This window comes from Polychytrium aggregatum (assembly GCF_025602895.1).
Source record: "Polychytrium aggregatum strain JEL109 chromosome Unknown BJ171scaffold_6, whole genome shotgun sequence".
Lineage (NCBI taxonomy): Eukaryota > Fungi > Chytridiomycota > Chytridiomycetes > Polychytriales > Polychytrium > Polychytrium aggregatum.
The window spans coordinates 954,606-981,151 of NW_026516208.1; the positions used below are offsets into that span (position 1 = coordinate 954,606).

Genomic DNA, 26,546 nt, shown 5'->3' on the forward strand with positions numbered 1-26,546 from the left:
CCGATAGCCAAGGCGGCACTGGGGTGATGGAAAGCGAGATCAAGAGCAGGGACCCCAAAGGTCCAGCCGGGCTGGGCGTCGCTTTTGTTTCGTGCCAGGGCCACCCTCTCCTGACCCTTGCGCTTCATGACGCAGCGCCGCACCTCTGCTTTCGTGTGCCATTCGACTCTGGAGCCAGCGCGCTGACCAAACACAGCGAGTGCTTGCTCGATGTCTTGCCAGGGGAGATGTATTCAGAGTCTACGTGGCTGCTCTGCCCTTGCCTTTGGATGCGTGCACCGTCTCTCCCGTCTCCGATTCGTATTGGTCCAGGGAGGCATAGAGCGACAAGGCGGGGTTCTCCAGCGAAGCGGTCGGCATCAGCGCAGAAGCGGCATCCGAGTACTCGCCGCTGGCGTAGTATCCGTCATCTTCGTCGTTGTCGCTGCTGTCGGAGTTGTACGCACTCTCGGTATCGCTTGGGTCGGCCAGCGCCCCCACGGAGCCCTTTGGCCGGGACTGCGATGGCCCTGAGGCGGCCGGCAGACTCGTCTGCCCAAAGAATTCAAGGTCGTCGATGTTGATATTGGCAATCTCATCCATCAAGATCTGGAGGTTGGGCAGGGTGTTCCGCAGCTGCTTTGACGGAACTTGGATGTTGATGAAGTTCAGGAGCTGCTCGACGTTCTTGTTGAGCAGGTAGACCGCATAGTCAAAGTGCACGCGTTCTACGCCTTTAGTGAATAGCGGAAACCTGTCGGCGGATCCAGGGGTGAGCGGGGCAGAAAGCATCAAGACTGTGTTTCTTTCGGGGATGCTGCAACCAGCTCGTTGCTTGTCTCTGTGCGTCAGACTCACTCGTATTGCTCCGGATGGGGGCCCAGAGAGGACGACACCGGATCGACAATCGTCGATCGCGATGACATGGGTTTGATGCTGTAGCGCAATGGAAGCTCGAGATAGAATGCAATCATCATGACGAGATGTGCTGCGTATCCGAGCGCTGTTGCGATCTGCATTTCATTGGCTCCTGTGGCAGCCCAAGACAGGGTTAGATCCAGCTGCTTGCATCCAGCAGCGTCTCGAGCGTCACTCACCTGTATACTCGGAGTTTGGAAGGAGGATTCCGCCGATGGTATAAAGCATGGGCTGGGCAGCCTGGATCGGAGCAAATCAGTAAATGACACACTGGTTACAAGGCGACGTCGTGGATACTGGGAAGTCTCAGTCACGAATATGGGAAGCCGAATGTGCGATGGCAGATCAGCGACAAGCAAGTTAACCGTGCCCGTCATACGAGCTCTACTGCTCATGCCAGCTTCGCTTCTCGGATAGCCCAAAGCCCGTCCCGCGGATGCCACATTACCGGCTTGATCGGATAGATGCTGCTCAGATCCCGAATCAACTCCTTTTGGCGCTTGGTGACGGCGTATATCAGCTTGTAGTTTTCACCGAGCCGGACGTTGCGCTCGGCTTTGCATGCCTCGATCTCGCTGTAGCCCTGGCTCTCACGATCCTTGAGAAGAGAGATGCGCCTCCTTTGCTCCTCCATCCGCTCCTTCGCCTCCTGGATGCGCACATGGCCTTATCAAAGTGTTGCGCTATCGGTAAGTACACCGTGATGCCTGTGAGTTGCGGATAGATAGCTGTGCATTTCGTGGGGCACACCTGCTTGTGTCTCTTGGGTGCAGTCCATGATCTCTCCTTCCAGATATTGAACTTTTGACTTTTGGTCCCGATATTCGGCGATCTACCCAGTGACAAGATGATACTGTGTCAATATCGACGCACATCGTCTGGAGAGCATCCGAAGGCTGCTTGCTTGAAATTTTCACTGGAGACACAGAGGCCCATGCAACATGACGGTAAACTGCCCCTAAACTTGGCCAGATATTTACTTTCCGGCCACGCGCCTCCTGGTGGGACGCCCACTCCTCTCCGTCTTCCAGCAGCTCGTGCGTTTGGCATCGGATGTTCCATAGTTCTTTCTGGATCGAAAGCAGCCTTGAAGATCTCTGAGTTAGTTACCGGAGCGCGCTGGGCGTTCACGAATGCCGCATTATCGCTTGATCAGAGCCAGGCTTTGGCACGCAGCATACCTCAAAACGCCTTCCATATTGTACGATGTGCGCATCTGATGCCACCAGCAGCACAGCAACCAGTCACATTGTTAGAGCTCCTCTGGATCGATGGTGTTAGATGTTCACACACAGACTTGACCGCCTGCATCCGTTTGCAGAGCACGACGGACTTACTTTGTGAGAGTCGACCTTGAAAAAGCTCTTGTCAAAGCTCTCCTCAGAGGCTTCCTGGATCGGTGGGTAGCTCGAGTCAGGGGCGAGGAGTTGCGAAGTAACAGCGCTTGATGCAATCACAGCCTTGGTTCAGAGACCACAGCGATTCGCCATGCCACAGTGCACTTGCACAGCTGCCCTTACCGACACCGTTCGACATGAATAGTATCCTTGGTCGATCCAGAAATATACCGAGTTTGGCGTCGGATCGCTTTCGACGGCGGAGAGCTGAGTGCGGCAAAGCACATCAGACGGCATGGTCCCGACTGTCGTCACTGGCCCAGCGACTCGCCGCACGGTATTTTGCATCGTCCAAGTAACTCACGTTCTCGCCCACGAGTTGCAGATTGTCGAGCTCGACGCTGAACGATATCAGCAGCCGAAACTCCTTGGCCGTCTTTTCCCTGGCCCATATCTGAAACAGAAACTGTGCAGGCGATCAATCCGGCATCGTCAGAGGGCCGATTCCAAGTCAAGGACAACGAGCGATCTGAAACCGATCCAGCGGGAGAATGCACGCCATTGAAGTTGATCTCGACAGCTGAGCGCCCAAGAATAGCATGACAGAGCATGACAGAGCATGCCGCAGGGTGTCGAAGAAAAGGATATTTGTCTGCTGGAATCCGTGGACCGAAATCTCCAGCGGATCGACGGCGTCCCATTGGGGATTCTGCAGACGTGTGCGGAAGCTTGAGTCAATGGCATCCAAGAGAGAGAACACGCACCGACAGATCCGGTGCCGTTCGATCGAGCCAGCTCGGCTCGATAGATGCTGCAGAAACTTTGCATTAACAAGGTATTCCGCGTCAGTTACCATGGTTCCATGGACGATATCGCTCGTGTAGAAGATTTGCTGGTCTAAGGGGAAGGACAGTGGGGAATGCGATGATGACCGACGGCACATGGCGGTTGAAGCAATGTCGGTGATGATGATGATGATGATGATGATGATGATGATAGTGTCAGTAAAATAATGGATCGTGGCGGTGGCTGCTCGGCATCCTCATCGTTATAATAATCGCCTTGGTCGGGCTGCACTGGCTCGTTTTCCGACAGCTGCATTGGCTCGTTTTCCGACAACTGTGCTCGCACCGTCAGACAGAGGCCGACTCTCTGAGCTTATGCTGATCCATACCTAAGGAAGGCGATTCCGAGTCGTCCGGGGCAGCGGAGAGTGTAAAGTATACGTCGAAGAGGCTGGGCGCCGTTGCCCTGGCCGTCTGCAGCGCATTGTGAAAGAGCAGATGTGTGCTGGATTCCTTCTCCGTTCCCCAGGGCAGCGACATGACCGAGCTGGACTTTGCGAGGAGGCCGCTGGGAAGCCTCCGGGCGATCGGTTCAGACGATGTGCCGTCTGGGCCACAGCTGGCTTCATCCCAGCATAGATTCCGGGCAATAAACGACTTGATGTGCCGCACTCGGGGCTGCGTCGATGTTTGGGCGAGAACAAATAGGATGTCGATGGTGAGAGCCATGAGCGGCGAGCGCTCGCCCTGCCAGACTCTTGATGCCCTGCCGGTGCGAATGGTCAGCAATCGGCGGACTCGCAAACCAGGGGCATTCCTACACAGCGTCCCAGGGCCTTCATAGGGGCAGCAGGCGGTTGAGCAGCGGTGGAGCAGCGACGTCGCGAAGATGAGGACGGAGGTGGCGGCTCGAAGCAGACCGCTCAACCCCGAGGCTTTGAGGTTTTTGGTGAACGGGCTCTGCACGCCAGTGAGAATGTTCGTCCGTCCAGGGCCCTCTTTACCGACTCGGTCCTCTGCTGCAGAGCCGCTCTGGTGCCCGGTGTCGTTGGAATGCACCGCTGCGTTGGATATCGAGCAAGCGCTGTTGTGTCGCTGATTGTGCGATCCGTCTGATGCTCAACAACACTCCCGAAAGGAGACACTGCATGTCCGTTCTGACAGCGTCGTCAGCGCCCAGCATGTACCGTTTCAGTTTAGGTGCAATACATCGTCCTGCTGACAAGCCTCATGCCCGGGTCGGACTGGGCTCCGGATGTCCGCATCGCAATCAGACAGCGGATGATTGATGCGATGTCTGGCGATGGCCAGCACCCGCATGCCGATCCTGCAGCTCCTTTCGCCGCAGACGGGCAGCAGTTCTTCGCCAGCCATCTTGCATAGCGGCGCTTTGATGCTGACCCATCCGTGTAGAACACTCAACCCTCCACCGCTCGATGCCCAAAGCCAGCTCCTCCAAGCGATCTGCTGCCAGCCAGCGGACATCGCAGCCGGCGGCTCGCCAGTCCCGCCTGTCATTCCGACAATCGCGCTCTGTGGATGAAGCCGCGGCCACCAAGAAACCAGACGATCGCCCAAGAACAGTCGTGGCCGGGCCGGCGCCGACGGGGCGGGGCTCGAAGGATGCGTCTCCGGGCATAGGCGAGGAGATTGAAGGTAACAAGTGACGCTGCCCCCGTGCTGGGTCGAACGAAACCTGTGCTGTCCGCGGTGTAAAGATCAGATGGGTATCGTCGGCGTGGGAATCGGTCCAGGCATGAGCCAGCCAACACCCGTGCAGTTTACTCATTACCGACTCGGTTGCGGCCTGATTGCCAGAGATGCTTGAGGACCGCGAAAACACGCTTACACTCCTGCGAGGATTCGATTTAGCAACAAAGGTACGGCAGCGCCATGCAAACAGCAGCCGGGGGCAGATGGCTGTGGTTTTGTGGACTCATTGCAGCCTCCGGTCTCTTCATTCTCAAAGTACGGTCCATGCGTCGGACTCACGAGGCTGGAGCGGTGGGAGCGAGCATCCCGGCTGGGGCTGGAGCCTCCAGAGAAGATCGGCAGGTTCCTGCGATCGCCGCAAGCGAAAACGACGCCGCACTTTTCGGAGGGCCTCTGGCATAATGCGTTGTAGCGGTGCAGCCAGTCATATATTGATATGCGAGCCAGCGAGTTGTGATAGACAGTGAGTGGGCTGCGACAACTGCAGACCGTCCCTGCAATACAATGGCCGACTTGTGCGAGCAGCAGCCCTTATCGTCCGCCCTTTGCCAGAGTGGGTTTCCATGTGACCGGGTGGGTTTCTGGGGTCTGGTGGATGGTACGAGCGAGTTTAAGCCAAGGGCCATCGACAGTTTACGAGCAATTCGCCAATGCTTCGCTAATAATTCACCAAATATCCACGAGCGATTCATCGGCACCGGACCGGCTGCAGCCGAAGCGAGGATATCTTACCGCGTTCTCGTCTTCTCGCCAGATCTTGATGGTCTTATCAGCCTCGCCCGTGATGAGCCGCAGGCCAGTGCGATCAAACGTGGAGCAAAAGATGCCTGACTCGCTGTCCAACGAGCCAGGCTGGACCTGAGTCGATCCGCGCTGGAAGTTGTATCCGGTTTTCCAGTCCCAGAAGTGCATTGAGCCGTCGTCGCCTGATGACGATCCGATATTATCAGCTACTGAAGCCGGAGCGGCCGCAACACGTCCACCTTGCTGTGAAGCACATCCGTCTCTGCTTGTCGGGGAACCATCCCGACCGACATCAACCGAGCGAGCATATATCCGATCACAACCAGTGGCTACATCAGAGCTGCCGGATGCGTCCTTACCTCCAGAGAAGAGCACGCCGTCCTGGTTGACGCTCAGTGTGTTGACAATCACATTGTGGCCAACGAGGTTCTGGATGAACTCGCCTTCGGGACACTTCCACTGCCGGATGCTGTCAGGACTTGCACTGGCAAAGGTGAACTCGTTCGGATTGATGGCCAGCGCGCGCACGGCCTTTTTGTGATGCGTCAGGGTTGTCATGGCTTTGCCGGCGGCAAGATCCCACAGCTTGACCGTGGTGTCGGAGGACGCCGTCAGGACCTGGGGATCGGCCTCCTGGCACTTGACGTCCGTCACGGTCTGAGTATGTCCCCCGAGTGTGAAAATTTGAGCCTTGGTCCGCATGTCCCACACCTAGCCACAGAGGCATCGTTGAACGCAGTCAGCCATTTGCATTCACCGATGCGGGTCAGATCGTTGGCATCAATATCGGCCAGGCAATGCGGCGCCGACACGTGCGAACGGATAGCTGAGTTTGTCCAGTCGCCGCTGCTGGCACTGCACATCCGATTGCCTACCCGAGCCACAGAGTCTCGACCGCCGGTGACCATGACATCGAGGGTGGGATGCAAGGAGAGGGAGTAGACGCCGCTGAGATGCCCGTGGTAGTGTCGGATGACTTTGTTGTACTCGAGATCCCAGCACTTGACTTGCTTGTCCTCGCCGCACGAGAAGAGATACGGATGCCGCGGCGAGACGGCGAGGCCACGGACCATCGAGATGTGGCCGGTGAGCGTCAGCTTCAGTGTGCCTGAAGCCAGGTCCCAGATCTTTGTACGAGGAGGTCAAGGGTCCAAAGCGTCAATTCAACGATGCCGTGCAACCGGCCGCTTTGCGCCGTATCTCGGTGAAGTTTCCACTGAGGTTTCCATTGAAGGCCGAGGCGAGAGCCAATGCACTTTGATCTCGGAAACGTGCGTCTGGCAATGGAGGTTTGGATGAAGCGTCTAAATCCAGCGATATCCAGATCGGATCCTACCTTGATGAGGCGGTCGCCGGCGCCAGTCACAAACCACTCGTTCCCAGGATCGACAGTGACTGCACGGACCCATCCAAGATGTCCACTGATCACCTGTATCAGGCGGGAAGGCGTTAGCAAGCTCAAGCCGGAGCATCTCCATTGCAACAGAAACGAGGCAACCCGTTTGGCGTTGGGCTTACCCGCATCAGCTTCCAGGGGGCATGCCACTGGGGCTTGGGGACCTTTCTGGGCTCCCGGATGCGGATCAAAGACGATCCCGAATCCTTGAAGATGCCATCCTCTGCCGATCCCTTGGCCCTCAGTAGAAGAGCACCAGAAGCCCCTGACGATCTATGGTCGTATGCGAGGGACAGAGCACAGAGTCAGTGCACAGACATGAGTGCTGGGGAGGATCTGAATATGGAGGAGCACGGAGGCATTTGCAGAGACTCCATATCGGTGCGGTCAAGGGGCTCTCCCAGAGTCGAATGTGCAGAGTTGCGGCGTGTGGAGTGAGGGGCGTGCGATCATGGCCGGGAGGGCCGATAGCACGGACAGGCACGCACTCGGATTTCGGGGCCGCGGGTATCTGATCGATCAGAGCACCGATAGCCGGGTTTGATGTCGGCAGATCTGTCGCTGGGGGTTTGGGGGCAGGCTTGGCCGGGACATTGGCCTTGGCCGCTTGCTGTTGCTGGTGCTGGTGCTTCACCACAGCCTGTGGGAGCTCCCGGACGCCGTTCCACTCGTCCATGATCTTGCTGGTCAGCTTGAGCTTCTGGCTTGGAGGGTCGTCTGGTGGGGTCGGGAACAGTGCCTGTGACTCCAGAAACAGCTCGTGCGAGCGCTTGATGGAGAACTCGGCCACCTCATCCAACGGAGGCAGCGATGCTGGCTCGTGTGCTGTGGTCATGGTGCTGTTGCTTTGGATACTGCGGAGAACTGACACGATGCACTTGGGATGGTCGTTTGTATGCAGTCCGATCGCGATTTCTGCCAGCGATGATGCTCGCGGTTGGCGATCGTCGTTGATGGTGTCTTGGGGACGCAGATGGCCCAGCGGTTGCGAAAGCCAGCTCGACCGAGATCTCGGAGAATGCCGCCGTGTGTGTGTGTGTGCCGGATGCATCCATTCGAACCGGCTACCATCCCGCCTGGCTTGCGGCCCTGTCCAGCCCTCATCGATCTCACCAGCCAACGATCTCGCCAACGATCTCACCAGCAATCTCACCAACGATCTCACCAACGATCCACCCCGTGCACTTGCCTGCTCCTGCATCCTATTCCTGCCCTCAGCCAATCACCCCCAGCCGACACTGCTCCAGAGCCATGGACCGCCCGCGTGTTTATGTCGGCTGCCTGCTGCCCGTCGAGCGTTTCAGCTCGTCCGAGTCGATCTGGCAAAAGGCCGAGATTCTGTCGATCCGGAATGCGGATGTGTCACTGGAGAACGCAGAGTTCTACGTGCATTACGAGGGCTTCAACAAGCGTCTGGATGAGTGGGTGCCCTTCAAGCGGCTCAATCTCGACAAGGTCGAGTATCCAAAGGTCGTAGCGCCGACTCCAAAGAAGAAGAGCAGCGGCGCCTCGCAGCACGGCTCGGTTTCGTCGACACCGGTCCCAGGCACCCCAATGCACCAACCCGCATCCAAGTCCAAGGGAAAGGGTCGGAAAGGGAAGGGTGCCAGCTCTACTCTTGTTCAGTCCTTCAGCGCTTCCAGCGTGGTTGACTCCCCAGCGTCGCTCGCCACGCCATCCAGCGATCTGAAGCGGAAGCGGTCGCAGATGGAATCTAGTTCGTCGTCGCTTCAAAACTCGCCCGGAGGCAACGACGACTTTGCCGTGGGCTCCAACGACGTGGAAATGTCGGATGCCCTCTCTCAGCAGGACGATGAGAGGGCGGGCGACGACCCCGACGCCGACGCCGACTCGACTCAGGGCTTCTCCAAGGAACGAGAGATCGAGAAGCTGCGGACGGGCGGCTCGATGACCCAGTGCATTACCGAGATCTCGCGGGTTCGAAACATCTCGTCCATCATCATGGGCAAGCACGAGGTCGAAACATGGTGCGTGACACTTGCCCGCTGCCTTGGACTCTGTGGGGGCATGGAGCAACGGGACGCTGCTGACTTGCCCGCAGTGGGGAATGTATGTGACGGAGCCGTCGTTTCGAGCAACACGGCGGACTCTCCTCGGCAATCAACTCGTTTGGGCGGTCGCTGACGATCTGCACCTTCCACCACCCAGGTACTTTTCGCCATATCCCGAAGAGTTTTGCACTGGCGGAAAGATATACATTTGCGAGTTCTGTCTCGAGCCCTATGCGTCAGCATATGCCTTTGAGCGCCACCGGAAAAAGTGCACCCTCCATCATCCACCCGGCAATGAAATCTACCGCAAGGACCACATTTCGTTCTTTGAGCTAGACGGGCGGCGCCAGCGCCACTACTGCCGAAATCTGTGTCTGCTGTCGAAGCTGTTCCTGGACCACAAGACGCTCTACTACGACGTCGACCCGTTCCTCTACTATATCATGACGGCGTGCGACGATGTCGGCTTCCATCTCCTCGGATACTTTTCCAAGGAGAAGCAAAGCAGCGAGGACTACAATGTCGCCTGTATCCTGACGCTTCCACAACACCAGCGAATGGGCTATGGAAAGCTCCTCATTGCGTTCTCGTACGAGCTGACAAAGATCGAGAAGAAGACCGGAAGTCCCGAGAAGCCCCTCTCGGATCTCGGACTGCTCTCTTACCGTGCCTTTTGGAGCGAGGTGATTCTCGAGAAGCTGATACATTACCACGGCGAGATCTCGATCGAGCAGCTGCGCGACGAAACCTCCTTCACAATCGACGATATCATGCTGACGCTCCAGGCCCTGGATCTGCTCAAGTTCTATAAGAACAGCCCGGTTCTCTATCTGAGCGACAAGAACATTGAGCACCTCCAAAAGTCCATCAAGAAGGCAAAGATCAAGATCGATCCTTCCAAAATCGAGTGGAAGCCGCCCGTTTTCCGCCCGAACCAGCTGCAATTCCTGTGAGAAGCCTGGTCCGACATGGACTTGACCCTCCACAGACTTGCCCCGCATCCGCTCAACGAAGGGATTGGATTTTTCTGTTGACTCGGATCGGTGTCTTGTCGCGGTGCCGGAGCCTGTCAGCGCTGCCGCGATGATTCCCTGGGTTGGGCATCGCGGATCTCCCATGCCGCCATAGTTTTGGTCCTTATCAGAAAATAACGGGACAGCGTCCCTGTTCTCAATCATCATAGACCTGGTGCCTGTTGAACTCACTCACCGAGCACGCATGGGCGCCTCTGGTGGTGGGTGAGTTACTCGGAACATCGAACAAGTCCGAGTCTCCTGTGACCGGATGTGTCCCTTCCTTTGCTTCCAGGAGGCGTTCCCACATGCCAAGACAAAGTTAGTCTCCTTGGACATGCTGCTTGGCCATGGTGGACGGTGGATGGGTGTGTATTCAAGCCCCGGAAAGCAGCGACAGCGCCGACTCAGTAGAAGGATGTCTCGTTTCGTTTTGGGTGCGCTGCAACAGCCATGGTCGCCCAGTTCTTTGCCCTTGGGCCTGCATCCGATTCTGGCTGTCGTGCCTGTCCCTTGGCGTCAGGATCCAGTCTGACAAGCTGTCCGACGAACTGGTCGACCGAGAGGGACGGGAGAGACAGCAGAGCCCGTGAGGTCGTGTGGGGCTGGTGTGAGCCGGACGGTAAGTCCGCAGCTGTCTCTGGGACAGTTGGCCGGGGTCGATTCGAGGCGCCGACCAGACGTTTCTCGGAGGATGTTGGATGGCTGCGTGTAGGCACGATGGTCTTGACAATGATATCCGGCAGCAGCAAATCGGAGCCGGGGCAATTTGGACGCCGCTCTTGCTGCGGGATTTGGGCTGTCTGGGGCGATCGCTTCGGCTTGAGCTTGGGCTTTGTTTTGTGCGAGCGCCGGTCTGTCGGACGGCCTGTGCGGAAGCTTTGTGCTTTCGTTTCATCCGTCGATGCTCGCTGAGACTGCTCTGCAGCCGGAGCGAGGTGATGTTGGCTGTTGCCGATGACACATATCATGTTTTCTTGAACAGGCGGGGGTTGTGGCTCATGTGCTTGCCGCGACTTCTTGGGCTTGACGGGCTTTTCGGAAGGCGGCGGCTCGATGTCGTAATAGTTTGGTCGATACACCGGCAGATCCAGCATGATCGCGTCGGCCTCGCCTTGGTTTGAGATGGAGGAGTAAGCAGGTCGGTGGCAGCGGGGACAATTGGGCTTGGTCTGCAAGAGCCAGCGATCTGTGCAGGGCGAGAGGAGATGTGAGTTTACATGCTTTCCTGGACAGACCGAATTGTCTGGCTCCTTGGGCATTCGACTGCAGGTATCTTATCTTGGCATACATCAACATGTCGCGCGGCCACCCACCAATGCATGGACGGTGGAAGTCGCATCCACACGGCAAAATCCTCTTCAGGTCTCCTCGTCGCCACTTGTCATAGCAGATCTCGCACTTGGCGTCCTTGAGCCCAGGCAGATCCGTGGACTTGACCGTCTTGGTGGGGAACGAGTTGACAATCTGGATCGGGACGTGCCCTTGCTCGACTCGCCCGTCCAGCTGCAAAAGGAGATCGTAGTCATTGTGCCCCAGCTCCCGCCGCTGCAGCTGGTCGATCAGCTGAGGCGGAAGCGACGAGGCCACCATCCGCGAGGCTGGCTTCCACTGCTCCTGCCGTTTGGATCGGACCATAAACACATGTTCGCTGCAGATGCCCCCATAGAGCGACAAGGGTATCAAAGACAGTCAGCTTGACACATCGGATTCCAGACGGATCCGTCCGGTTTGGCAGTGTCGGCCGACACAGACACTCACATCGGCGATCATGCCCAGTGTCATCGGCTCTGGCATACCTGTGGCTTCCTCCAGTAAAGCATTTTTGGCAGAGATAATACTCTTTGCAGTTCTGGCACCTGGGACACGGAAATGTGATGAGGATCGATACCGCTGCTTGGAGAGTGCGATGGTGGATTCCTATCTGCTGTCCTCAATCGCACAGCGGGTGAGGCAGCGGAGCGAGTTGGATCTGAGCCTGCTTACTTGTGACAGTTTCCCACGATCGGAAGCAGTCCACATCCACGACAAGTGCAGCCTGAGCAGACATTGGCAATGCCCAATGCGGATGAGATTGGCTCGGCTGCGACGACATCGCCGCCACGAGTCATTTTGAGCACAGAGCGGGACAGCAAAGGCCTACCAAGATGTCGGGTTTCTCGCTCAACCTTCTCCCTTCTTCGGACCTTGAAGGCCGCCTCGTATTCTCCTTTCAGGTGGTCGATTGTGCCAAAGTTGTTGCGACAAAGCTGTGTCGATGCATGAGTCAGCAACACGATTGCCGTCGACGAGACCACATTCAAAGAGAGGTTTCGGGTGGCGCTAAGCGCTTGGTGGGCCAAGAGGCACAGATATGTCGCTCCAAAGCAAGAACGCCTGGGCACCCAGCGGGATGGGTGCTCACTCACCGGGCACTTGACCACATCGACACCCATGGCCTTGGCCTGGTGCTCTGCCATAATCTTCATGCACTTGATGTGCACGTTGTTCCCACAGCTTGTTTTGCAGTATGTGATCTGGGACGGCGCGGTGTCGTCAAACTCTTCCTGGCAGATTGGGCTGTGGTGGATTGAGTCGAGTCAATGCATAGCGACGAGCCTGGATTCGGCGGGACTGAAATACAATCCGATGCTGCAACGCACCACACATCGCCTTCAGAGATCTCACGTCGCGAGATGGCGTCGTCGTTTTCGGGCCTCGCGGGCTGTGTCTTGGCTGCAGCGACGCTGGGCGGGGTATTTGAGTGCTATGGACAACAGGTGGCATGAGTGTGGTTAGCTTTTGGACGCGGATTCTGTGGTCCGCACAGCCAGAGTCGGGACGTCAGTTGGAGCGGGCCAGCATCCACTCACGTAGCTCTTGCGGCCCCGCAAAACCTGGCTGATCTCTCGTTCAACAAGAGATCGCTGGTAAATGGCCTCAGAGTCCTTTGGGACGTGGAAGACCTTGATCATGACCCACAGCTGTGCCATGGCATGGGAACGCGGAAGTTAAGAAACCGCCCGGTGATGGGGCTGCTGCTCACAACCGCCGCCAGTGTCGTCGGGCATCCCCGTCGAGAACGGAGAGTGGCAGTCTCTCCCAGAGTAAATACCAGGCGGCCGGTCCAAAGCAGCAGCAATGTCCCCTGTTGGCCTCCCCCCCCCGATTTCCTCTGCAAACCTCATGAGCCTGATCCCAGAGCGTGGGATCGCGGCCAAATGCTACCTACGATGTGGACGCAGAGCTCTTGCTCCGACACAAAATCTGCGCAAGTGCATGTCTGGCACGATCCAAGGCCGACTTTGTACTTCTTCTCGGCCTCGGCCTCTCGCAAGATGAATGCCATCGGGCCCAGCTCCTGGACGACGAGCAGACGCAGATTCGCCGCCTGGTCGAGTCGCTCCTGAACGAGCGGCGGGCACGTTCGTCGTAGTGGCTGCTCTCTTGACATTATGAGGTCGTGGTCGTGAGGGATACTTGGGAAGCAAGACGAGAGCGACGGCTCTGCAGACGGATGCGAGCGGGTCGGGAAGGCGGTCGCTCGCCAGTGGCGGAAGCGTGATTGGCAGGATGAACAGTCGCATACCCCGGCCATTCAGTCAAACGGGACAGTCACTTTCTGGCATCAGCGAAACAAGTCTGATGAACTTCCGTAGGCTCCAGTGGGCAAGCCATGCGATTGTTTCCCGTCCTGGTTGGCAATCTCTCTGTGATGCATTCACTCGACGCTCTGGACAGCTCCATGGTGTATCGATATCAAGATCCTCGAGCACCCCTGAGATATGTTGAACTCGTTCACCGAGCACACCTGAACGTCTCTGGTGGTGGATGAATTGCTCATAGCACTTGGCGAACCTGAGTCTCCGTGGGCTGGATGCATATCTCTTCCCTTGCTTCCAAGAGGCGTCACACTACCGGCACCCCTCCGCGGTCCCGGAGTATGCTCGATCCATGCCCATAGCTACTGTAGGAAAGTATATATGTATCCGGCAAGTACAACGGCAGTAGACCGAGGCACTGGCCAGGGCTGGCGCTTGGTAATCGACGATGATCCCAATTTGGACTCACGACTGCTCGCCTATGGGCGCTGGCCACCATTCAGGCACATATGCCTTGAGCTTCAAGCCGTTCTCACACACGAGCTCCTGGCCATCTTTCAGAGCCCCAACGTGGTCGAGTCGGAGCAGAGCCAGGCCCACGTTGTGAATGCCAGAGCAAAACTTGCCGACGCTTGTGCCGCCGCTGCTGGCTTTCCGTCGCGTGGGCTTGGATTCCGAGTCGCCAACAAGCACAATGTCGGACCCCGTGGTAGGCAGCGGCACATTGAACTCGGTGTCGATACTCTGTTGGTCCGGTGCGCTGGTGATTCGTATAAGCAGATGCATATGAGCACATGGATAACGAAGACCAAGGACAATACGTATGGGAACTCAGTTCGATGTGGATGCATCACAGAGCGGCACAGCAGATACCAGGCCGGGGACGCAAATACGGGACGGCAGCTCACCTCTCCGTGTCGGTATAGAGCTGCACTGGCACGATTCGCTTGCGCGTGACACCGGTGTGGTAGGTACGGATGGTGAGCTCCTGGCCGAGATAGCATCCCTTTCGGAAGTCGACTCCGTGCATGTAGTCAAAGTTGGACTCCAAGGGAAGCGAGGCAGCGTGAAAAAAGTCGTCTGGTCCTTCGGGGATGCCGGCCAACAGTCGACGGATCTTGTACTCCTCAGGAGCGACCTGGATAAAGTTGGGGGGCAGGGGTGCTGGTGGTGTTTCGTAGAGTAGCGGTGTAAGCCACGGAGCTGCGACGACAGATTGGCGATGCAGTTTGGATGACTGCGCGGTCGGAGCCTCCGTGAATCCATGGGTTGTCGCTCCGGGCGATATGGATGTGTGCACATCAGCATTGGCGCATGGATGTGTGCACATCGGCACATGCTGTACTTACGAACAGCATCGCCCTTCATCAGGAAGCGCACTCCAAACTCGGGATGCCGACAGTCCTTCAGGCCATTGTCCACAAAGCTATTCTTGGCCAGCACCGAGCCTGCGGGAGTGCTGCTGCCGCTCTTGGGCACAAACGTCCCGCCCCAGAGCTGCTTGCTCTGCGGGCCCCATGCCTGCCACACCCGCCAGTCCGACTGCGGGGTGATTTTGGCTTTGGTGCGCAGAAGAAACCGCTTGAGATGGGCGTGCAGCCCCGGCAGGCTGGCCTCGGCCGATTCGACCAGGAAGGCTGGATGTGGGAATGTCTGGTTGACGTTCTTTGGATAGATGAAGGCATCGAATAGCACTCGTCCCTGGAACCGATGTGCGTGTTGCGGCAGAGGATATATATACACATCAGCATCCAGTTTCCAGTTGCAGGTGAGGGCGGGGGGGAGGAAAGCGAACCGGAAAGGTCGCTCTGCCCTGGAAAACTGCAAAGGACGTTCATGGCGAACCAGGGCTGCTCGCTCGATGCCGCCGTACCTGCGGAGACAAGAACGCAGCCAGCACGCCGTCGCCGCCCCGTTCGATGTTGAGCATCTGGTTGGTTGTCAGGCCTTGCAGGAACTTGATGGCCTCGGGCCCTTCTATCTCGAGACACGCTCGGTTGTCCAAACGCACATATTCGTTCCTGGCATTCGAAGATCGCAGATACTCCTGCGCGTTCGTTTTGGTGGCATAGCTGCGACCCAGGGTATCCTGCGCTATGCTCTGGCCTGCGAATCGGCCCGTGTATCGACCTGAGAATAATATGCAATAGTGAGACGGATTGCGTCGGCGGCGGCGACTGGTGCGCTACAGTGGCGAGGCCTGGTCGGAGAGGTAGAGATTGTCGGCAAACGAGCCACCCTGCCTGGCCAGCGAAACGACACTCGGGATGAACAGGCAAGCCCACCACGAGCCACAGCACATCGTCGGAAGGGCTGCATCCTCATGACACTTGGCATTCTTTCTTTGCTGTCGACTGCTGGGTTGGGGCGTGATGGTCTTGGCTGCCGCGGCTTGGATCGATGCAAGATCGATGCGAGATCGTTGTTGGTCCGTTGCCGGATCGCTGCGAGATCGACGCCATTCCAAATCCGGGCGGACAGGTGCTGCGCAGCATGGCGCCGGCGGGTTGGCCCGCCCTCCCGGCGTCGACCAAGACAGATAGCCAGCGCCCTCTCGCCCGTCCTCCGCCAAGCTATCCGGCAGACCTTGCAGCTGAGATTAACGACGATATGCTGTCACGGAAGCCCTTCCCAAGCGAGGCGTGTGCGCTCGACAGCCTCGGGTTCGGCAACGAGCTTCATGTGGGTGTCGTCGTGTCTGTGGTTCCGCGTGCAAACCTTCATGTTGCCATCGAGAGCCCTCACCTCACCTCATCCCCATGTCCGCTGTTCACACCAGGATCTCAAGGTCGCCGACATATATCAGGTGAGGGTGACCGCACAACCCCAAAGGCAGAGTCCGTGCTGCATTATGCTGTCCAGCGTCGCATCCAACGATGAGCCAATGCCATGCTCGGCTCGATGGCATTCTGGCTCGCTCCCACGCTGGCCCAGCATCCTTCTGCATCTCGCAGCGCCTCCGATCCACTTCAACTCCTCATCGCTCACTCATCGCGCTCATTCATGCCGCCGGATACAACCACACGATCGACGTGCTGCAGTACGAAAGCATCCAGTTCCTCGGCGACTTGCGAGACTTTCTCAAGGAGCGCGCCGACCTCGAGAAGGAGTACTCGCGTAAACTCGAGGTCCTGAGCCGGAAATTCCTTGCCCGTCGCGAGAGACGCAAGGCCGCTCTGGGGCAGTTTCTGGCTCAGTTCCAGGCGGTCCCTGGCAGCCAGCTCAAGGGATTGCACAGGATCAACTACCCGGTGACTGAATCCTGTCTCGACTGGATACAAAATAGGTAGGACACCTGCTGAGGGAGATTCAACTTGCACGGTGGTGATGGTGATGGTGATGGTGATGGTGATGGTGATGGTGATGGTGATGGTGATGGTGATGGTGATGGTGATGGTGACGCTGATGGTGATGGTGATAGGGACCACAGCGCAGGCGACTGCATAATGGACATGTACACGTCGGCGTACTAAATAACCGTGTCTGCAAATTTGGGCGGTACATAGCTCGGCTCACAGGTGCTGGTCAGATATTCTCAAAGAAACCGAGAGCGTCGCCCGCAACCACTCGGACTATTCAGATTCGTTGAACGTGCGGGTGGTCGAAAGGATCAAGACGATCCGGCTCCGCCACGAAGAGTCCAGGAAGAAGGTGAGGCGTGTGTGCGGTGTGTGCGGTGTGTGCGGTGTGTGCGGTGTGTGCGACACTATCGTCCGGTCTCACCTCTTTCTGGCTTCGTTTCGTATCATATCGTATCGCTAAGGCTTACTTGGTTGTCGGAGTTGGATATATGCAACAATAGACGGTGCGCTGATCATACCTTCGCCTCCTTCTCTCCCCCACCAACCACTGACCGCCACCAACTGACCACCACCAACCACTGACCACCACCGATCAATAATAACAACAACAACAAACTTTCTAGAACCTCACCTTCTGCCAGCGCCTTGTGGCTGAGCGCGATAAAATCTATGACGAAACGGCCCAAGCCAAGCACAAGTACGACGTCACTTGTGATCTCGTCGACACGGCAAAGTCAAAGCACGACCGGGCCATTGACGAGCGAACGCGGGAGAAGCACAAGCTTACCTACCACCAGGAGATCCTCGATATGTACAACAACAAGGTCTATATCCTTCCTTCTCTCCTTTCCCATTCTCCCCTCCCTTTCGGATTCACGCCTCTTTCCAACCCGCGTCGATGGCTGTGTCCTGGCAAATGAACATTGGCATTGGGTCGCATGTGAGACGCATCGAAGGGAGATGTGCACGCTGACAAACACACAATGAATGCATTTGTTCTACCTTGATATCACTTGATCTACCTTGATATCACATGGTCTACCTTGATATCACTTGGCGTGGCTGATCGTGGTCCTGCTTTCCATCCCGGCCCCCCCCCTGCCCAACAGAACCTCTACATCTTATCGCTCGACGTTGCCAAGGCTGTCCAAGATAGCTATTACAACAAAACCGTCCCGGCGATTGTCAAGGTGTGTGTGTGTCGATTCTGCCCAGAACTCAGGCAGCCGGATCATATCTCTGTGCCGATTCTGGTCTGCCTCGAGATTCATGTTTGGCTAGGGATCAGCTCCAGTGCCCGGCACTCGTGTTTTTGAATGCATTGCAGACTCGATGTGTATGATCATATCGCTGTGTCGTTTCACGTCTGCAGGGGTGTACTGCCTCAACAGCCACGGTCCGGCGCACATCCATACTCTGCGTCTCATCGGTGCCGGCTGCCGTCTTCCGGTTGCTCTGCTAACCACTCACTCCCAACACGCCGCTCGTCCAGATGGCAATGGATAGCGGATCCTCAGCGATTCTCGAGCTGCACGGCGCTCTGGACGACTATGTCGACTTGTCCCTGCAGCGCGATCAATATTCCCAGGCCTCCATAGACAAAATCAAGCAGACAATCGCCAGTTTGGACGGCTCGGGTGATGCCGACGCTTTCCTGGCGAAAGCGAGGGCTGGGTTCAAGGATGCACCGACGCCGCACGAGTTTGCGTTCCAGTCGAGCGGCTTGTGGAAAGAAACGGTATGTGGTCGATGCAGGAACAGAAGTTGAGAAGGAGGAGGAGGAGGAGGAGGGGGGGAAAGGGCATCGACGACGGCACTCGCTGACCCTCCCAGCTGTATGCCATTTTCCGATCGGGTGGTTGCTGTTGCTGCTGCTGCTGCGGCTGTTGCTGTTCCAGGGCGAGATGTCCACCGACGACTTTTCGCGCATTTTCTTGACCAACAAGCTCGAGAAGATTCGCGATGCTTTGGACCTTGTCTCGAAAGACATCGAGGCCAAGCACAAGGCGATCGAGGGTCTTCAGAAGCTCTATGATACCTACACCGCCAACCCGCGCCAGGGTGATCCGTACAAGGCACGAGAGGTAGGTGTCGCTGGGACCACTTTGGCGGTCTGGTCCCTCATCTGTGCTGTTGTTGCTGTTACTGTTGTGAAGGATCTGTGGCGCCGTAGTTGCGGTGCGACTGTTTTAGGCTGCTGCGTGCACGGTTGTGGCCGGAGGGAGGAGAGAGGAGTCGACTCTGTCTGGGAAGATGGGGGGGGAAACTGGATCACCCGGCTGCCCGATGATATGTCTGGCACAGGAGCGGCACAGGGCTCATGGAAGCTCACACCATCCATCTGCACAACGGGACGTTCCAGGGCATTGACGAACTCGAGAAAGAAATCCTGTTGCTGACTTGGACCGAGATTCGGTACCAGACACTGTGCGCAAAAGTCACAGGCACCATTGGAGGTAATGCAAACATCCACAGTGACCAGGATCCTGAAACGGAGGAGAGGAGAGAAAGAGAGACGAAGAGCGACAGGGTGATGGCAGCTTGAGGGAGCCAAGGGAAAGATATGAATGACTGACACACATGGCGTGCGCAGAAAAATCGGATCGAGACAGGTCGCATTCATTCAAATGCGTGTCCTGCACCATTCCAACGACATGCGACTATTGCAGACACACCATCTGGGGCGTCAAGGCCGCAGTGACTTGCACAGGTACGTCCCAGCTCTGGCATGATATGGGCGTTGCCGAGAGACCGACAGTGTCCTTGTGAGCGTGTGGTGCTAACTGCTCATCACAATTCATCATCACGGCAACGGCAACGGCATTTTCAGTCTGGTGAGTCGCCAAGGGCAAGAAAGGGCGGTGTGTCTGTTATAGGGACGAAACAATGTCCAAGACCGGAACTTTGTCGATGAGTCCGAGGGCATCGTTTGTGCTGATGCGTTGGATAGAAACAGTGTTCCGGTGACCACATGAGTGTTCGGCTGTCGAGATGGGCGACACTTGAGCTGTCCTCGCTGATGCTGATGCCGCGATCTGTAACGATGCCCCATCGACAGCAACTACAATGCGCATATCAAGTGCGAGCTCAAGGTCCCTCTCCGCTGCACCGGAGTGAAAATCAAGGCCCAGCGCTCCGCTTCCAACCCCAGCATCACCCGTCGCGAGAGCACACCGAAGATTCCAGAGAAAGCTTTACGCCGAACAGGTAGGAATGAGCTCACGGTACTGTCCGTCAGCAAGAGGTATTTCGCTCCGTATGTGTTGGGGGACTCACAGCAGACTAAACAAGCCGGGATTGGCATCTTTGGCAGACACACCAACCACGGACGCATCCAAGGTGCCTCTGCAAGCCATTGTGCTCTACTCGTACACTCCCTGCAATCTCTCTGGCGGGGAGATTGAGGTGCTCGAGGGCGAGTCCTTGACGGTCTTGCAGCCCGGTCAGTATGGCTTTCGGAACTGCTGGGTTGCATATGGCTCTTGTAGCTGCCAGCGTTGCTGCGGCAGCGGGAGCTTCTTTACAAAGCCCAGACCATGTTTGTCGAGAGGCAGTCACATCCCAAGCTGAAACTTCCTGACCATTGATGTCCTGCGACAACCAATGTCCTTTGCCAATAGACGATGGCAGCGGATGGGCCCTTGTCTCGAGCGCCACCAAGACAGGACTGGTCCCAACATCGTACATCAAGGTGATTCCGAGAGGAACGCCGTTGCCGCTGCACATACCGGCCAACGTATCTCTGTCGGCACAGACCCTGGGCTGCGACGAGGCCATGGCAAAGACCGATGTTCCCGTCGACCCAAAGCCTGCCGAGAATGTGCCGCTGGAACAACATCGCAGCGAAAGCCAAGCCGTGAGTTGCTGGCTATGCAAACGCATTCGTGTGAGGGGCTCATGAGGGAGGCCATTGCTGATATTTGAAACCTGGTCCCTGCAGACGGTGCTGTACGAGTACATCAAACAGAGCGATGACGAGATCACGGTCCTGGTCGGCCAAATGGTCAAGGTTCTGGACTCAGGTGCGTGCGAATGCAGGGCGGAGCGAGTGAGATGCGAAACGATGCCACCTTCTGTTTGAGACTCGGAGAATGATTTCTGACGCAACTCTGGGGGCACCTTCCGTCTTTTGGCCCGGACTGCTGATGGGTAATCCAGATGACGGCTCTGGTTGGGCCCGTGTGTCCGATGGAAGTCAAGCTGGGCTGGTCCCATCGACGTATTTGCAAAAGCGCGAGGGCATATGATGGAGCCGAGCGAGGAGCAGCATCCCCAGAGAACTCGTTCGATGCGATGGGCTGGACGGGGTGTCGTGCGCGCACTCATGGGCGTATTGCAGAGATGTGCTTCCAGTTGAATGATGCCCATGAACCAACGACCGGCGCTGGGCAATGATTGTCCGAGGGGACAGATGCGCCCCCCCTCCTCTCACAGTCGAGGAAGTCTGGAGCATTGGGTATGATCGATTCCAAAAACCAAAAATGCGCTATATTCAAATGGGTGCGATTGTGTGCGGGGGTGAGTCTAGGATGCTTGAACAAAACAGTTGTGCGAAATTTCTCTATTGATCATGGTATGCGCCATCTGAACCTTTCCGGCTTCGGTGGTGTCGGCAGAATTGAGAGTATGGTATCCAGGCGGGGCCGCAGGGTCGCTGAAATAGGACTCGATTTTTGATTGGCTTTGCACTGTCAAGACCCAAGCCAGCGCCGCCAACTGCCAGAGCAAAAGTCATGGGGATCTCATTAGCGAAGTGCAAGTGGCTGTGGAACGCTGAGACCAACCGAGCGGGCGGATGGTAGAGGATCGTGCTCGCCGGAAGGAGATGTGGACCGAGGAGGCGGAACCGATCGAGGCGAGACAAACAAGAGCCGCTGCAACATACGTTGACGAAGAACATGTATATCAGCGCCATCGGGTTGAACTCGTGGTCTGACGTCGGGACCTTGTGTGAGTGGAAGTAGCTGATGGTCCTGAGCAGAAAGTAGATTCCGTACATGCCTTTGGAGGACAGATCAAGAGAGAAACGAGATCAGAGGGTGCCGAGACAAGAAATGGACCATCGGACGAAGAGTGCGGAGAGCACGGACAAGAAAGGCGAGCTATGATCGGGCATGGGAGAGTAAGCGACGCGGCCGGTGGCTCCAGAACTCACCACTGACAGAGGACATATAGATGGCGAGGGGCTGTGTTATGGAGCAGCCCCATCGCAGCTTGAAGATCGACACAAAAACGAGCACAGCAAGAGCCGCCAAATGTAACCGGAGGAACGGTAGCGAAATGTAGTGCAGTCCGCGGGCGGACTCGAGCGAGAGATCAAAGTAGACAGCGGTGACGGGGTTGACGATGGTGAGGGCGTAGCAGCCAAAGAGAATCCACATGAACGACGGGTCTGCAGGCAAAGCAGCCGGAGGCGAGAGCGGGTCAGAAGCGAGGCGTGAGCAAGCGGGTAAAGGTGGACAATACCACCGGACACGGACGGGAGAGTGATGCCGACATACCACGTCGCTCGGGCGCTGGGGCCGGGGTTTGCGCTTCAATAGCAGACGGATCCATAGTGGCTGGGTCCATAGAGAGAGAGAGCGACGGCGCTGGAATGGTATCGGATGAGAGGGACGCGGGAGTGCTGGAACAGGATGCACGACGGGACGATGGATGCGGAAGATGGATGGATGGCGGCGGAACGAATATAAAAGCAGTAAGGGCGGCGCACGTGGGGGCGAGCAGGGCGACATGGGAGGCCAAATCGGGCATTGTGAGAACGTGGACGGGGACACATGCCCGACAGGCGCGGCGACGAAGCACGGCAATGGGCACAGAAACAGCAGCGGCTGTGACAGAGCAGTTGGACGGACGGGATGGGGCGATTGGGCGAATGGCGGTGGGCGAGCCAACAGGACCACGGCCAGACATGCAGCCAACAGCGCCTCGGCCGATGCGCCACCAAAAATGCGGCGACTTGAGATGGCGAGCGCAGGCCATGGCGACCCACGCCGCGAAGCATGCGCCGGCGGCAGGCGGGCCGCACGATGGAGAGCGGCCAACGAGCACGATGGGGGTGGTGCCGGGGACGGCGATGCGGGCAGGTTGGGCAGGAAAGCCGAGGCACAGCGCGGCATATCGGCGGAGAGTTGGATTGCGGTGGGAGAGTTGGAAGGCGAGCAGCGACTCAGAATGACAGCAGAAGGCTGTGCAGCCAGAAAGAATAAGAGCGGATCGAGGGAGAATCGCTGGGGACTAAGAGGCAGTATCGTGCAAGGCGAATGGCAGGAGGAGACGAATTGATACATGAGATAGCGATACGAATACCAAGCTTGGTGGTCTCGCGCAATTAAACGATAATCCAATCAACGCGATCCATGGCGAGTGCGACTGAAGCGACGATGCACTCTCGAAACAGGCCGGATGCTCAGGATCCGGTTGATGAAACCAAATGATGTTCCCTCGCCGCATGGAGCCAAATGATGTTCCCTCACTGCATGGATCAACACCGAGAGCATCTCAGTCATGAAGCACCATCATGCAAAGCAATTCACACACCACAGCACAACACAGCAAAACACACCACACCACAACACACACCACAGCACCTCCCGCCATGCACCCCCACGGCGACTCGATGGCGGGTTGTTGGGGGTCTGGCCCAACAACCAACACCAGGGTCGTTGGTCTCAGGGACCGGATCCACAAAGCCAGCCCGCCGCTGTGCTTCTGTCGCCCGTTTGGCACTCCGTCTCAAGCAGGCAGGCGATGCCGACAGTGCCCGGAAATCGACAGTCGCAAGTCGACAACAGAGCATTGCCAAGGATGCAGCCACTGTTGATAATACCACACACCACAGATCGCAGATCACAGATCACACACCACAGATCACAGCCATCGAGGCTCCACCGCAGCACCCTGGCCAGGGACCAAGCTGTCCACCACCACCTGATGCCTCGAGCCACCTCATTGTCCCTCGTGAGTTGGCTCGCTGGTGGCCGCTCGATGGTGGCCGCTCAATGCCAACTCTCGGCGTCATGCGTCTTTGTTGTTGTTGATGTTGTTGTTGGTGGCTGGCTCCCGCCGACTCTGGACCATCGATGCGGAGCATGTCGGCGATCGTCCCGAGACAACTGCTGTGACTGCTGCGATTGATGCGGTTGATGCGGTTGGTGCGGTCGGTGCGGACTGGCACTCGGCTGCAGCTATAAAACCCTTGCAGCGACCTCGGACTCGGCATCCTGCAACCTGCTCGACATCCCACAATCTGCTCGGCATCCTGCAACCTGCTCGACATCCCGCAATCTGCTCGACATCCCGCAATCTGCTCGACATCCCATTTGACCCACCCAACGCTACCTGCTGGACGCTACCCACCTGACACTACCCGACTGGCCCTGTCCGATCCCACGATCTCACATCTCACATCTCACATCCCGTATCCCGCATCCCGCATCTCACATCCCGCATCCCATATCTCACATTCCGCCCTCATCCAGTCTCGCGGAATCATGATCGGCTCCGCCTCCTCGGTCTGCTCCGTCCTGCTCGCCATGGCGCTGCTTGCACCGGCTCGCGCCGAGACCTATGCGCCTTGCTCGCCCACGGTCTCCACTGCCTTTGTTCTATATCTCTCGGGCGATGCGAGCACCTGTAAGTTGAGTGCGGTGGTGGATGTCCTTGGGGTGTGTGAGAACAGGCGCGGCCGACGATTGAGACAATTGCAGCTTGGTTGTGGTGCAGTGTCTGCTCGACTTGGCCCGGAGGGCGAACAGATGCATCGATGCAATCGCACATTGGTGCAGCCATGCATTGGTGCAGTCGCGGGCTGGTATGTTCGCACATGTATGGCCACCACTCTGCTCACCGATGCATCGACTCTGCCCATCCCTGCACCTCACCCCTGCACCTCACCCCTGCACCTCACCCCTGCACCTCACCCCTGCACCTCACCCCTGCACCTCACCCCTGCACCTCACCCCTGCACTTCACACCTCACACCTCCTGTTGCCGCCGCGCTGTCGGCCCAGCCACCTCCTCGATCGTTTACGCATCCGGCTCCATCCAGGCCGTCAACTACGAGTACTCCTGGAGCACGTCCGTCACCCCTCTCGTCTCAAAGATCCTGGACATTTACATCTGGTCGAGCGACCCGACCGAGACCTCCCCCATTCGTGTCTCGCATCATCCGTTCGAGCCCAGCTCGTTCATCAACTCGGGGATCACCTCCCCCAGCGAGGGAACTGTCGCCGTCAATATTCCTCAGCCGCCCACCACCGGCGGCCCGCTCTACTTCCATGTCGCCCTTCAGACCTCGGACGGCCAGACCTGCTACGTGGCGTCGGCTGAATGTAAGTTTTTGCAGGACGAAGCACCGGCCGGTCGCCGATGATGCAGAGCAGCAGTTTGGTTTCCAGGATCCGCTGTGGCTCGACTGCACTCTGGACTGCACCCTGGACTGCACTCTGGAATCCACTCTGGGGGTCGCCAGTCCATGACTTGCGTGTATCGACGATGCACAAAGGAACACCGGGTTTGCTAATCCTGTCGAATCGCCACTTCGCCTCACAACATCACACGGTCCCGTCCTCGTCCTCGCAGCCTTCACCATCGCATCGTCCCAGCAAGCCTGCACAAACGGCTACTACACGTGCTCCAACTCGCAGCAGTATCTCCAGTGCATGAACAATGCCTGGGTCGGTGCCATCACCTGTCCGAGCTCGACATACTGCAATGTGGCTGCTGGCGTGACATCCACCTATCCTTGCATCAGCACCGGCCAAGGCGGCATCACCCCCAACCCTGCTCCTGGAACCCTGTGCTCCTCGCTTGGATCGTACTACTGCGTCGGCGGCAGCGAGTACTTTTACTGCTCAGCCACCACCTCGGTCTCCACTCCGATCGTGACGGGTCCGTTCACCTGCTTGGCCTCGACCTCTTGCACTCCGGGATACTCGTGGACTCCTCCGTGCGCTTCGCAGCAGGGCAGCACCACCCCGGTCACGACCTCGACATGCTCGCCCAACGAGTATCTCTGCTTGACCAACAAAATCGTCCAGTCGTGCGGTGCCTATGGACAGTGGAACACTCCCGTATCGTGCTCGAGCTCGGCTTGGTGCGGCACCACCGTGCCAGCCGGATACCAGTCATGCGTTCCTTCTGGAGGCATCGTCGTGTCTGGATATGGATCCAGCGTCTGCAACACCAACCAGTTCCTGTGCGGACCTGCCGGGGCCGACGGGCTCTCGCACACTTTCTACCAGTGTGCTCAAAACAACGCTGGATGGTCATTCATGACCCAGAGCCAGAGCTGTGCTGCCGGAACCTATTGCCCAACACCACTGACTGTGGTCTCCAACACCAACAACCCATGCCAGGCCACGCCCTGATCGTGCAATCCGCCTCGCTGTCTGCCTCGCTGTCTGCTTCCATGCGCACTTGCTCACGCCCATCCATCTTTCATCCTGACCTGGCCTGGACCTGACACCGACATTGTATGAATCTGGCGCGAACCCAACCTGGATCTGGCACAATCTGATGCAGACATAGCATCGGATCTGCTTGGTACCCGCCATTCCTTCCTGATCACCAATCTTCTCTGACCATTCAGTTTTCTTGAGCATGTCGTTTGCTTGGCCATCCGCGCAGCTGACCCTGGCTGGTCCTGACTGGCCCTGGCTGGCTCGGCATGTTTTGCACCCATTTTGATCCGAGACCTGGCACTCTTTCAATACAACACTATCCCTTGATGATCCCTTCAGTCCGAGGAGGCATGACTCGCGCG

At 57.5% G+C, this 26,546-nt stretch overlaps 8 protein-coding genes across 8 annotated transcripts; 3 read left to right on the plus strand and 5 right to left on the minus strand.

The window, feature by feature from the left end:
* Positions 1–173: 173 nt before the first annotated feature.
* BJ171DRAFT_492332 (uncharacterized protein) lies at positions 174–3,924 on the minus strand. The gene is made up of 14 exons (XM_053109811.1): positions 3,841–3,924; positions 3,409–3,697; positions 3,088–3,131; positions 2,883–2,943; positions 2,599–2,702; positions 2,418–2,501; positions 2,235–2,288; positions 2,079–2,113; positions 1,878–1,983; positions 1,648–1,729; positions 1,346–1,563; positions 1,077–1,137; positions 838–1,009; positions 174–733 (listed from the first exon to the last, which is right to left on the minus strand). Exons 1-14 carry the CDS (start codon positions 3,859–3,861, stop codon positions 241–243), a joined length of 1,824 nt encoding a protein of 607 aa, XP_052970081.1. The 5' UTR covers positions 3,862–3,924; the 3' UTR covers positions 174–240.
* A 1,191-nt stretch (positions 3,925–5,115) lies between these two features.
* BJ171DRAFT_259382 (WD40-repeat-containing domain protein) lies at positions 5,116–7,836 on the minus strand (the record flags this gene model as incomplete). The annotated part of the gene is made up of 7 exons (XM_053106765.1): positions 5,116–5,320; positions 5,465–5,658; positions 5,836–6,187; positions 6,352–6,603; positions 6,813–6,905; positions 6,995–7,145; positions 7,361–7,836. Coding segments are annotated over 7 exons (1,575 nt in total), but the record flags the coding sequence as incomplete, so codon positions are not given.
* Positions 7,837–7,875: 39 nt separating this feature from the next.
* BJ171DRAFT_259385 (acyl-CoA N-acyltransferase) lies at positions 7,876–10,003 on the plus strand. The gene is made up of 2 exons (XM_053106766.1): positions 7,876–8,860; positions 9,042–10,003. Exons 1-2 carry the CDS (start codon positions 8,124–8,126, stop codon positions 9,835–9,837), a joined length of 1,533 nt encoding a protein of 510 aa, XP_052970083.1. The 5' UTR covers positions 7,876–8,123; the 3' UTR covers positions 9,838–10,003.
* On the minus strand, positions 10,004–13,330 carry BJ171DRAFT_636488 (uncharacterized protein; the record flags this gene model as incomplete). Its single annotated transcript, XM_053115715.1, has 9 exons — positions 10,004–11,086; positions 11,214–11,548; positions 11,697–11,756; positions 11,884–11,935; positions 12,041–12,146; positions 12,306–12,456; positions 12,540–12,643; positions 12,750–12,860; positions 13,109–13,330. The coding sequence occupies 9 exons, from the start codon at positions 13,328–13,330 to the stop codon at positions 10,305–10,307; spliced, it is 1,923 nt and encodes a 640-aa protein (XP_052970084.1). The 3' UTR covers positions 10,004–10,304.
* A 511-nt stretch (positions 13,331–13,841) lies between these two features.
* Positions 13,842–15,905, minus strand: BJ171DRAFT_492338 (uncharacterized protein). Its single transcript, XM_053109812.1, has 5 exons — positions 15,764–15,905; positions 15,352–15,608; positions 14,828–15,179; positions 14,387–14,642; positions 13,842–14,238 (listed from the first exon to the last, which is right to left on the minus strand). The coding sequence occupies exons 1-5, from the start codon at positions 15,813–15,815 to the stop codon at positions 13,944–13,946; spliced, it is 1,212 nt and encodes a 403-aa protein (XP_052970085.1). The 5' UTR covers positions 15,816–15,905; the 3' UTR covers positions 13,842–13,943.
* Positions 15,906–16,354: 449 nt separating this feature from the next.
* Positions 16,355–21,027, plus strand: BJ171DRAFT_472287 (uncharacterized protein; the record flags this gene model as incomplete). The annotated part of the gene is made up of 14 exons (XM_053108649.1): positions 16,355–16,764; positions 16,997–17,129; positions 17,404–17,604; positions 17,890–17,970; positions 18,273–18,518; positions 18,679–18,864; positions 19,143–19,236; positions 19,374–19,490; positions 19,611–19,614; positions 19,839–19,987; positions 20,094–20,222; positions 20,401–20,636; positions 20,721–20,802; positions 20,939–21,027. 14 exons carry the CDS (start codon positions 16,355–16,357, stop codon positions 21,025–21,027), a joined length of 2,157 nt encoding a protein of 718 aa, XP_052970086.1.
* A 230-nt stretch (positions 21,028–21,257) lies between these two features.
* Positions 21,258–22,427, minus strand: BJ171DRAFT_492346 (uncharacterized protein). The gene is made up of 4 exons (XM_053109813.1): positions 22,282–22,427; positions 21,936–22,172; positions 21,666–21,781; positions 21,258–21,496 (listed from the first exon to the last, which is right to left on the minus strand). The coding sequence occupies exons 1-4, from the start codon at positions 22,349–22,351 to the stop codon at positions 21,305–21,307; spliced, it is 615 nt and encodes a 204-aa protein (XP_052970087.1). The 5' UTR covers positions 22,352–22,427; the 3' UTR covers positions 21,258–21,304.
* A 1,888-nt stretch (positions 22,428–24,315) lies between these two features.
* BJ171DRAFT_636502 (uncharacterized protein) lies at positions 24,316–26,499 on the plus strand (the record flags this gene model as incomplete). The annotated part of the gene is made up of 3 exons (XM_053115716.1): positions 24,316–24,415; positions 24,793–25,113; positions 25,364–26,499. 3 exons carry the CDS (start codon positions 24,316–24,318, stop codon positions 26,149–26,151), a joined length of 1,209 nt encoding a protein of 402 aa, XP_052970088.1. The 3' UTR covers positions 26,152–26,499.
* Positions 26,500–26,546: the final 47 nt, after the last annotated feature.